The sequence below is a fragment of the Pezoporus occidentalis genome, unplaced genomic scaffold (assembly GCF_034315485.1).
Source record: "Pezoporus occidentalis ecotype Australia unplaced genomic scaffold, CSIRO_AGI_Poc_V1 ctg6, whole genome shotgun sequence".
NCBI classification, from domain to species: Eukaryota; Metazoa; Chordata; class Aves; order Psittaciformes; family Psittacidae; genus Pezoporus; species Pezoporus occidentalis.
The window spans coordinates 540,129-552,222 of record NW_026915943.1 but is presented as its reverse complement, the minus strand read 5'-3'; the positions used below and the strand labels follow the sequence as shown (position 1 = coordinate 552,222).

The 12,094-nt window shown below is 46.8% G+C and overlaps 1 protein-coding gene across 2 annotated transcripts in view; it reads right to left on the bottom strand.

The window, feature by feature from the left end:
* FCHSD2 (FCH and double SH3 domains 2) overlaps nt 1-12,094 on the bottom strand; it is a 149,495-nt gene that overhangs the window by 18,249 nt on the left and 119,152 nt on the right. For both annotated transcript variants that reach the window (XM_062639140.1, XM_062639141.1), the window contains 2 exons: nt 11,023-11,139; nt 9,105-9,209 (listed from right to left, as the gene is read on the bottom strand). In XM_062639140.1, coding sequence (XP_062495124.1) covers nt 9,105-9,209; nt 11,023-11,139 — 222 coding nt within the window. The remainder of the gene's footprint in view (nt 1-9,104; nt 9,210-11,022; nt 11,140-12,094) is intronic.

The window sequence follows — 12,094 nt, the reverse complement described above, 5'->3', positions numbered from 1 at the left end:
ACCTCCACTGCCAGAAGCTCATAGACTTGCAAATAGGACCACAGAATGAACTAGGTTGGAAAAGACCTTGAAGATCATCAAGTCCAACATGTTAAGTCAAGTCAGCACTTACATTCCCAGCAGTATTAAGTACCTCCAGGAAGGCAGCTGAGTTTTGAAAGCTCAGGAATGCTGGAATTCAGCGCTCGCTCCACAATCTGGGTGCTGCCCAAATCTCACTGTTATTAAAGCCTCACTGTAGGACAAATATTTTCCTATTTACTAGTGAAATTCCTATTTACAGTTCCTATTTACCCATTCCTATTCCATCGCTAAGGACTTAACACTGATTGAAAACACCTCAGCCACCCACGGAATTTACAGTGTTCTGGGTGGTTCCTGCTCTTCTACTGCCTTAGTTGATGGTAGGTTATAAGCAGATGAAAGGGAAACCCCCCAATATCTTCAAAGATATAAATACTGTTATCTATTTCTCACATACCTATGGTTGCTCTACATGGAAGAAGGAATAGCTATGTTTATTTACTGCTCCAGGCTTCATTAAGCAAAGGTTTTAGACCTACAGCTTGCACAACTGCTTTGGAAGCCCTGCAAATGAAACCCAGCAAGAACACATTACATAGCTGGTCTCTGCTCCCAGAGAGAAAAGGGCCTCCAAGAAACCAATGGTTCATTCACATCCCACAAACACCTCATTACAAGCCTTTTAAAGTCAGTTATAAAAGTGTTGGGCTAAAAAGCAAACAGAGAAATCCAGCAAAGCTCAGCTAATGTGGCCCCTTCGGTGCTCTGGGTGGTGATTGTTAAGGTCAGTGTTCAATGGGTTTTAATGAAAAGAGAGTTCTTTTATTTTCCATGATTTTCCAAGGTGCAGAACATGACCAGGACCAACATGTGCCCAGTCAGTGAGTGCATCTCTTCCTGCTGCATGTTCCCTGGGCTTTGGGATCTATAATAAAGCCACTTGAACCCCACTACCCTGCCCATTTTTCCATAGAATCCCAGACTGGTTTGGGTTGAAGGGACCTTAGAGCTCATCCAGGTCCAACCCCTGCCACGACCAGGGACCCCTTCCACTGGAGCAGCTTGCTCCAAGCCCCTGTGTCCAACCTGGCCTTGAACACTGCCAGGGATGGGGCAGCCACAGCTTCTCTGGGCACCCTGTGCCAGCACCTCAGCACCCTCACAGGGAAGAGCTTCTGCCTAAGAGCTCAGCTCAGTCTCCCCTCTGGCAGGTTAAAGCCATTCCCCTTGGCCTGGCCCTACAGGCCCTTGTCCCAAGCCCCTCTCCAGCTTTCCTGCAGCCCCTTCAGGCACTGGAGCTGCTCTCAGGTCTCCCCTTCAGGAGCCTTCTCTTCTCCAGGCTCACCCAGCCCAGCTCTCTCAGCCTGGCTCCAGAGCAGAGCTGCTCCAGCCCTCGCAGCAGCTCCATGGCCTCCTCTGGCCTCGCTCCAACAGCTCCACGTCCCTCTTGTGCTGCTGCCCCAGAGCTGGATCAGGGCTGCAGGGGGGGTCTCCCCTTCACACAGCAGAGGGGCAGGATCCCCTCCCTGAGCTGCTGCTCACGCTCTGGGGGTGCAGCCCAGCACATGGGGGGGTTCTGGGCTGAAGCGCACACTGAAGCCGGGTCATGGGGAGCTTTTCTCTTAAAGTATCCAGAATTATTTCTTTTAGACAAAGGTCACATTTATAAGCACGTTCAGATATTAAAACCACATTAAATTGGGATTATAAGTAGATCTAAACCATCTTTTCTGAGAAATACATTATTTCACTGCAGTGTTTTTCTAGTGGCAGGAACATAACCATTAAGTGGGTCAGAGAGGCTCATTTGGCAAATTGTTTTACCTAAGAAGAAAGGAACATGGAAAGGTTCTGGCAAAACGTGCTGAAAAGATAGAAATCATTCTTTTTATTCCATTTAGAAACATTCCCACTTAAATTCTAGGCTTCTTAAGATTAAAAGTGTATTAAAATGAAATAATTCTCTTACAGAAAAATACTGTACCATTCAAATTTGGGGCGAGCAGAAGTATTTGCTCAGTGACAGAAGGAACTACCAGTCCAGTAAAAACAAGCACTGGAATGCCAAAAATGTCTCAGAAGGCAATGCAAGCCCCCCCCAGTGCAAACCGGTTTTAAATCACAGCCCAGTGCTATTCCAGTAGGGATGCACTAAATAATCCATGAAATTCAGCTTTCAGTGCCTTGTGGATGTTTGGGAGATGCCGAACCCACCCCAGTTTAAAAGAGAAATTCAGTGCAACACAGCTCACCTAAAACTTTGATGCCTGAGGCACAAACTTGAGCTCAGCCTTGGCACGGGAGACCTGCAGTGATTTCAGTTGGGCAGCGTTTGACTGCAGTACTGTAAATCAAGGCCATAGGATGCCAGAACAAAGAAGCAGCTAAGGATGCTCTTCCTGCTCTACCCTACGTTTGCTTTGTCTTCTCTACAGCCAGGAGAAAATCACTTACTTCTGGGCTGCAGAGGAAGCTCAGTCACTGCTTGTGACTGCAGCGAGTCCTGCAGCAGCCTGGAAACAACCAGGCTATGAACTCATCAGGTTGGGACCAGAACCACAGAAAGCTGAGAGAGCTGGGCTGGGTCAGCCTGGGGAAGAGAAGGCTCCTGAAGGGGAGACCTGAGAGCAGCTCCAGTGCCTGAAGGGGCTGCAGGAAAGCTGGAGAGGGGCTTGGGACAAGGGTCTGTAGGGCCAGGCCAAGGGGAATGGCTTTAACCTGCCCGAGGGGAGACTGAGCTGAGCTCTTAGGCAGAAGCTCTTCCCTGGGAGGGCGCTGAGGCGCTGGCACAGGGTGCCCAGAGAAGCTGTGGCTGCCCCATCCCTGGCAGCGTTCAAGGCCAGGTTGGACACAGGGGCTTGGAGCAAGCTGCTCTAGTGGAAGGGGTCCCTGCCTGTGGCAGGGGTTTGAGCTGGATGAGCTTCAAAGCCCCTTCCAACCCAAACCAATCTGACGCCATGATAATCCCCAAACCCAACACTTCCTGTGCACCAACAAGGGAATTAGCTAATAAATGACATTTTTCAACAATTTGTAGGGTTTTTAAGTGGGAGGATGGGCAGGAAGGTTCTACACATATTACAACAAACTCAGTTAATTTATATGCTAAATATTCCACATGGACTGAAATCAAACGAGTCTGTTGGGGTGAAGCAAACAGGAAATGAAACACTGACACAGATAACGTGTCTCAAAAGTGAATGCCAAGGTTAAGAATGCAGAGGTGAAGCTGTTCATGGAGAAGGACCCACCTGCATAGCTCCAGCCCATCTGGCTGAGTCTGACCAAGCCCAAGCATACAGAAACATCAGAAATTCCTAAACAAAGAAAGCAGTTGGTTGGGAAGGAGATGGAGAATAGAGAAGAGCAGTATTGAAGCATTTAGTGTTTACGAAGTTATTCCCACACTACTGGTAGTGGGACTGAATATAAAGTACCCAAACTCTGTAGGCAGAGAATGAAATGTACATAAAATATATGTATTCAAACCTACCCCTAACCCTCAGCAGGTTTGCTGATGACACCGAGCTCTGTGGTGCAGTGACACTGGAGGGAAGGGATGGGATCCAGAGGGACCTGGGCAGGCTGAGAGCTGGGACCATGTGAACCTCATGGAGCTCAACCAGGCCAAGGGCAAGGTCCTGCTCCTGGGTTGGGGCAATCCCAGCACAAACCCAGGCTGGGGGAGACCGGATGGAGCAGCCTGAGGAGAAGGACTTGGGGTGTTGGGTGAGGAGAAGCTCCCCATGACCCAGCTTCAGGGTGCACTTGAGCCCAGAACCCCCCCGTGTGCTGGGCTGCACCCCCAGAGCGTGAGCAGCAGCTCAGGGAGGGGATCCTGACCCTCTGCTGTGCTCTGGGGAGACCCCCCTGCAGCCCTGATCCAGCTCTGGGGCAGCAGCACAAGAGGGACGTGGAGCTGCTGGAGCGAGGCCAGAGGAGGCCATGGAGCTGCTGCGAGGGCTGGAGCAGCTCTGCTCTGGAGCCAGGCTGAGAGAGCTGGGCTGGGTAAGCCTGGAGAAGGCCCTTGTAAAAAGCCCACCTCCAGCCTAAAGTGCTTCTTTAGGCACTGGAAGCTGCTCCATGGTCTTGCTGAAGCCTTCTCTCCATGTTCAGTGATTGGATGTCGCTGATGAAGTACAAAGACTTACACATCCTCGTAATACCACAGACTCTGATGATGTCCCTCTCAACAACGACATTCTCTTCTCACTAAACTGCTTTTTACCTTAAGAGTTGAAAATTCCTGACCTGTGGATTTTGGTGGCGTTTTTCCAACCTATTCCCAACCTTCTTAGCCGGAAAGATGAACGGCTCCAACAGCTCTCATATGGAGAAGGCAATCTGTTTACCCAGCACAGCTCTCCCAAGCATATGTTTCCAGAGCAAAGCCATAGATAGCAGCAAGTGACATTTCACATATTCAGCTTTCTGGGGGTTGGCAGCCTTATTCCACACCATGGAGCATATGGAATTAGCTTTTCTCACATTGCTTAGGAACAGAGGACAGCACTCCTGAAGGGTTCAACTGGAAGAACATGTAACAGGCTGAAACGTAGCTACGTCCACTTGAGATGAGGTAGGACCACATGCAACACATGATTAATAGATTACATCCTAAGATAGAACAGGAGCCCAGCCAGCAAACACAACTGTTATCACAGCAGAGTGATAAATATTCATAGCCAAATACAAAGGGAGGGAGAAAAGAGCCCTCCTCTTACAATTAAAAATGGACCTAAGCTTCTGAACTCATCAAACCAAGTAAACAGCATCATAATGAGTCTTAATCAAATCTTATCTGGTACAAAGACTCTCTTGAGAGTTGTAGATATCCTAATGAGGAGACAAAATGCATCCCCCTATAATTAAGTGGAAATAGGATTAATTGCTGTAGAGGCCCCAAGACCTTCCTTGAGCACAGACCTGAGCACAAATGGGAAATCTCCCATCATCGTTGAGAAGAATTATGTCAGCTTTGGGACCAACTTTACTGCCTGGGAGACTCCCACTGGGCTATCAAAGCATCAGAGTCTTTACTTTGATAGAGACAGAGTAAGATGAGAGGAAGAATTCGAGTAACTCAGCCTAAGCATCCAGGATGCAGGCTGAAGGAAGGATACAGAAACAAGAACGTAACTTCAACTTTGGTTTTCCCTTATTTCTGCAACACAGACCAGTGGAGACAGTAGCTTTTTGTCTCCACTGGTTTAAAGATAAAGGGATAGAGGCAGTGGAGAAACAAAAAGCTACTTCAAGGCAAATTAGATCTATCCAATTGATTGAACCTTCCTTATTCTTCATTAGGGACCGTAGGGATAGGACAAGGGGTGATGGGTTCAAACTGAAACAGGGGAAGTTTAGACTGGATCTAAGGAAGAAGTTCTTTACTGTGAGGGTGCTGAGGCACTGGAATGGGTTGCCCAGGGAAGCTGGGAATGCTCCATCCCTGGCCAGGTTGGACAGAGCCTTGGGTGCCATGGTTTAGCGTGAGGTGTCCCTGCCCATGGCAGTTGGAACTGGATGATCTTAAGGTCCTTTCCAACCCTGTTCTATGATTCTATGATTCTACTTGTTTCAAAAATGAAAGCTTAAAATGCAGGAGTTGTAGTTCAGTTACGTGAACCGGCTGAGTAAGCGCAAAGGAGCTACACCAACAGCTGATGTTCTCAACTCACTGACTTCCAAAGGTGATCTCCTGGTGCTTGAATTGTGCCCCCCTTCATTGAAACAAGCATCCACTGCTCTCAGTGCTTGTCTTCATCAAGATCCAGCCCTGACACAGTGGTGGTGAAACACTGTTCTGCCAAGGATGGAGCTCCTCTGCATCTAAACTCCGTGGTGGAGCATTAAGCACAGTCAGGTGTGGCGCTCTGCCAGTGTCAGAGGTATTATCAGTTGTAGTCTAACACTTTCTTTAAAGCCAAGTGAGTTTTGGGCTGGGATAACTTGCACTAGAGCAGGTGGTGTCCTCATGGTAGGGGGTTGGACCTGGATGAGCTTTAAGGTTGCTTCCCACCCAAACCACTCTGTGATTCCATGATTCCATGACATCAACTAATACTTGTTGCAGTTGCAAGCGAAGCTGTGCTGATACCTTCCCAATAAAATAGTTTGTTTTCTTGTAACAACATTTGTGTTATCATTAAACACCTCTAGACATGGCACAAGAACAAAGCTACTCTCCAGTTTCAACCACAGCAGCACACACAGGGTTTTGCAGATGCTAAGATTTAATGTGACAAGGTGATAACGAACTAACTAACGTTAAAGGGCAGATTACTTTGTACTGTTCACAGAGGGTGCAACCACGGATGGTGTCAGGCAACCATAAAATACCATATCCTCAGTAACAGCAGTAAATGTAAACCCAGTAAATGGGTCTTTGCACGTTCTGGGACTTGTTTCTTCCTGTCTCACTTTATAAATGACATACATCAAACAGCTTCAGAAAAGACAAAATGAAGTCTATGAAATGGTTCCTTTTCCGCTTTCCACCTGGATGAGCTTTAAGGTCCCATCCAACCCAAACCTGTCTGTGATTCTAGGATTCCTAAGCCAGGTCCTTCCAACAACTGATCACTGGCTCCTGCCAGCATTCCAGACACCCTCTTCCCCCACTTGCTACTACGAGAAGGACCTCTTTGAAGCTCTGACCTAAATCAGGGGGCTCTTTGCTTTGTTTCATTTACCAGCTGCAGCTCCATGACCCAAATGCAGTGCAGTGGGTCAAGGAAAGGGCAATTCCATGGCTCCCCTATAGCCTAAATAAGTGACTGTAACTTCTAGCACAAATTCCATTCCCCCAACCCAACCATCAGTAATTCCAACTTAATCACTCGCACTTAAATATGCAGGAATGCTGCAAATGTTTGGTGTTCACACACTGGAAAGAATTATAATTGCATTACCAAGGAAAATGTTTGTGCTCAAAGCTTACACCGTTTGTTCTTCTAGAGATTAGATGTGTGCAGAAACCTCCTGTCTAATTAATGGCCCTGAAATTACTGAATGGGGCCACTTAGGGGAGTAGGGACAAAGAAGGGGTGAAGCCGAAAGAAATTACTAACCCCAAGGAAAAAGCTTATAGAATTCACTTACTGGTTACTCTTACAAACAATGAATTCTATATTATAACTTATGGCAATATATAAAAGTCACCAAGTGGTTCAAACACCTACAGAAGAGGCCATGGAGATGCTGCGAGGGCTGGAGCAGCTCTGCTCTGGAGCCAGGCTGAGAGCTGGGCTGGGTGAGCCTGGAGAAGAGAAGGCTCCTGAAGGGGAGACCTGAGAGCAGCTCCAGTGCCTGAAGGGGCTGCAGGGAAGCTGGAGAGGGGCTTGGGACAAGGGGTAATGGCTTGGAAGGGGCTTGGAGCAAGCTGCTCTAGTGGAAGGGGCCCCTGCCCGTGGCAGGGTTGGAGCTGGATGACCTTTAAGCTCCCTTCCAACACAAACCAGGCTGGGATTCTGTGATCCATACAGGGCCAAAGCCTATTTTGTACTGTGGACATCCTCCTTGGTCATTACTATTGCAGCACCTCCTATCAAAGCTTTACCTTCGATGACGGACTCGATTATCTTAAAGGTTTTTTCCAATCCAGTTGTTTCTATGGCTCTTTCCAGAATGTAACAAATAAAAATCACCCCTGTCTGTTTTCCTCTCCACCACCTCCCCCAGGAAACGTGTCATCTCTCTGCTCACTTTTCCACTGATTTATTGGGTCTCATTAATCATACATTCCTAAGACTTGCAATCACTTAAGGTCCAGACTGATTTCATTTGTTACTCTTATAATATTCTTTGTGCAAATCTTCTCCTCTGCAACTTCTTATCCTGATTTGATTTCTTTCTGCTGCTGCTTTTATCTTTCATTCTCATTCCCTCTGTCCTTACATATTTAATCATTAACTCTGTATACACTGGAGTACAGTCTATTTGAAACAGTGTAGTCAAAAAGGCTATTACATTTAAAGCACTTTTATAAGAGAATATAGTCTGGATTTGTTTTAAAGGAACACCTAACATTTATCACAGCAGCAGAAGTAATTTCACTCTCTATTTTCTAACCTCTTGAACTGTAAATCACATCCTAATTACATCAGGTACTCTGCATAGCTGGTGCTATGAGAAGCACTTGACTGAAACAATTAGTTACTCTACAGTTTTAATTAAGCAACTCAGCTGAAAACTTACAGCTCAGTTCCTGTTGCTTGCAATACGTTTCTTGACTCACTGGCCATGAAACCAGTTCAGTTTTACCAACCCGACACCAGCAGTCAAGTATGAAGCTGGTTTATCTCTTCCTGAATCTTTACCCCAAAACAGGCCTCATAAATCACTCTAGTCTTCTGAAAGGTACCTCACAGTAGGAGTAGAAAGAGATTTAAAGGTTATTTCACATGTTTTCCCATTGACATTACAAATTACTATGTGTATCAAAAAATGCTAGTACAGAAGCACAGCACCACGTGGCAGTTGCTTCTAGAAGCCAGAAAGCATCAAGGTAAGAGATATCATCACTGTTTTCTGATATCGATTCCTTCAAGCAGAAGGAAACCAGTAAACTTGAGATTGCTTTATGTCTATTTAAGACAAAGCCCCTAAATTCAGAGATTCTTGACCTTTACACAAGAGCAGAAAGGGGAGCGAGTTTAATCACAGCTCATTAGGAGGGCTTTTTAACATCCCTCTTCTAATCCCGAGTGTTTCATGAAGTTGATTCTGTGATTTGAGAAGTACAAAAATCAAGGAGGGAAAAAAAAACCATCTTAAAATTCCCTGATTTTTGATGCTAAAAGCTTACATTTCCCTGAACACAAGGAAGTTTCCTGTGCTCAAGGAAGCTGTGGCTGCCCCATCCCTGGCAGTGTTCAAGTCCAGGTTGGACAAGGGCCTGGAGCAAGCTGCTCTAGTGGAAGGGGTCCCTGCCTGTGGCAGGGGTTGGAGCTGGAAGAGCTTTAAGATCCCTTTAACCCAAACCAGTTTGGGATCCTATGACTCTAAACAAAACTAAAGAGCTGTAACATAAATCCTTCTGTTGTAGGAAGCTGAACATGGCAAAACCTTTTCCTTCTTACCTCAGCTTTGCGAATACTCTCTCTGGCTTCATCTATTTTCTGCTCCAGTTCTGCTCGGGTTTGCTCGGACATCACAGGCCCATGGCATTCCAGCTCTTCAAGTGTCTGTCAGGAGCAAGAAAACACATCCCACATGCAGTCAAGGCCAGCACACCATTTACGTGATAAATATTAATGAGATGTCAAGGAAATCATTGTTTGACTAGCTGCTGAGTTGACCATTGATGGTCCCTTCCAGGAAAACAAGATGATGAACAAGGCAAAATATCACTTAAATACAGTATTTCACATGGAAATTCCACTTAGAGGAACACCTCAGCATCTTCACAAAAACACAGCATCGTGGTTATGAATCCACTCATCTACATGTTGATAATTCCACATTTAAATTGCTCTAGATTCATGTCTGGATGAAGAAGAGCAGCTTAAACATGGAGAGGGTCGTTGCTAATGGAAGCCCTGTTGTAGAGGAAGCCAAGTGGGTTTGCTGCATGTGCAGGAATGTTGTGTCCTGAGGAGGATTTGCTGGAGCACAGAAGACATGTTGGAGGTTTCTTAGGTTCATGTACATGGATGCTGACTGTAGAACAGCACATGTGACTGCACAAACTGTCACCAAGTACATGCAAATCTGCTTCCGTGACTGTTTATACACTTTGTGTTAAAGAGTCTTTGGGGAAAGAGCAGAAGGAGAATGAGGTGCTAGGGCCAGAATCGAGGATGCCCTCTCCTTCCTCTGAGGAGAGTTTGGCCCATCGTATTTTGGTTAACACCCTCTGCCTGCAGCTACAACTGCTGTTTTCTGCTATGGAGTGACATAAGTGAGGGCCTATAAGGATGCTGGGGAGGGACTCTTCATCAGGGACTGCAGTGATAGGACAAGGGGTAATGGGTTAAAACTGAAATAGGGGAAGTTCAGGTTGGAGATAAGGAGGAAATTTTTTACTGTGAGGGTGCTGAGGCACTGGAATGGGTTGCCCAGGGAGGTCGTGAATGCTCCATCCCTGGCAGTGTTCAAGGCCAGGTTGGACAGAGCCTCGGGTGCCACGGTTTAGTGTGAGGTGTCCCTTCCCATGGCAGAGGGGTTGGAACTGGATGATCTTAAGGTCCTTTCCAACCCAAACCATTCCAGGATTCTATGATTCTACAGGTTCAGCAGAAGACAGGTAAGATGGTAAACACCTTCCCTGGTCCTGCTTCTTCCACAGTATATTCTCCTGGGTGGTTTGAGGAATAGCTCAAATTTTTCCCAATGAGAACAAGCAGCCACTGGAATAATGTCCCCAGGGAAGTGGTGATTCCCCAGTGCTGGACACTGTTAAGTTTGGATTGCACAGGGTGCTGGGACATTTAGTCTAGCTCATGCTTTGCCTGGAAAGGTTGGACCAGATGGTCCCTGAGATCCCTTCAACCTGGGATTCAGTGTTCAAGGAAGTGGCATTTATGTTTCAGAACGGGACTGTAGCAATAAGACAAGGGTCAAGGAGTTTAAACATAAACAGGGGAAGTTCAGGTTGGAGATAAGGCAGAAGCTCTTCCTTGTGAGGGTGCTGAGGCGCTGGCACAGGGTGCCCAGAGAAGCTGTGGCTGCCCCATCCCTGGCAGTGTTCAAGGTCAGGTTGGACACAGGGGCTTGGAGCAAGCTGCTCCAGTGGAAGGGGTCCCTGCCCGTGGCAGGGATTGGAGCTGGAGGAGCTTTAAGATCCTTTCCAACCAAACCAATCTGGGATTCTATGAACCAAAATGAGCGAGGAGCTGCTGACCTGGCAGTGTGAGTGGATCGTATCAAGAAAGGCTACGATGAAAATGGCAGAGATAACAGACAAAAAGAACTCCTTAGGGCTTGCAGCATCTCCTCTTCCACGCATTGGGGAACTGCAAGAAACCCCACTGGTAAAGGAATGTTCTCCCAACCTACCCGCTGACTGTGGATGATGTTTTTATGCTCCCGGGCCACTCGGGTTGCCCATTTCCGAGCCTCCTTGTTGAGGCTGTGCTCTTCAGTTGTTCCAGTTTCCGATTCCAGTTGTCGGCTCTGGAACAGAGAACAAGAGAACACGTCATGACACAGACTCAGGGCTACCTCTGTAGAGAAGATGATAGTTATGGGATAACTTTATATTGCATTTATCAGCCTGGGATCTTGTTTCATACTCAACAAGACTCCACGAACACAACTCTGCTCCTTATGAACTTTGTGTGGTGCCATGTTGTGAAAAGCCAACAGTGAAACCAAATCAAAGCTCACTGGAGTCCACAACTCACATAGCCTCAGGACAAGCCGAGTGACACTGAACACCAAAGACAATTGTACTGCAATGGAAGCCACTTATGACGAACAAAGCCAAACCAGTTTCACCCATACAGTGAATACATGCATGATAGGAAGCAGAGATGGAAGGTTACATGGGACCCAATGGGCCATTTAGGCTTGTTCGTTGTAATTTGGGATTCAATCTCAACGCCACCAAATATTTAGAACAGCAATTTCTGCTCCAAAATTTTGTCTACAAAACATCAACTTCAATTTCAAATCACATTCTTGATACTGTTTCATCTTATGCTTGCTTTTACTGTGTGTTCCATTATTCTCCCCTTCAATAAACGCCAGCTAAAGCAAGATAAAGTAGTCCTCCACTGTCTCCCGGTTGAACAGAACCCATTTGAAACTCTGAAGACAGACTTCCCAGCATTTATTTACTGAAATCATTCCAAATCTCTCTGCAGTTTCCATTAGTGCACTGCCCAGTGCATTGATCAGAGAAGCATTTAGGTTGGAAAAGACTTTTAAAGTCATTAAGTCCATCCATTCCCAGCACTGCCAAGGCCACCACTGCCCCATGGCACTGAGGCCTCATCTCCACCATGTGTGAACCCTTGCAGGGCCGGTGCCTGCAGCCCTGCCCTGGGCAGCCTGTTCCAATGCCTGAGCACCCTCTGGGGCAGGAATTGTTCCTCAGCTCCATCTAAACCTGCCCTGGTGCAGCTTG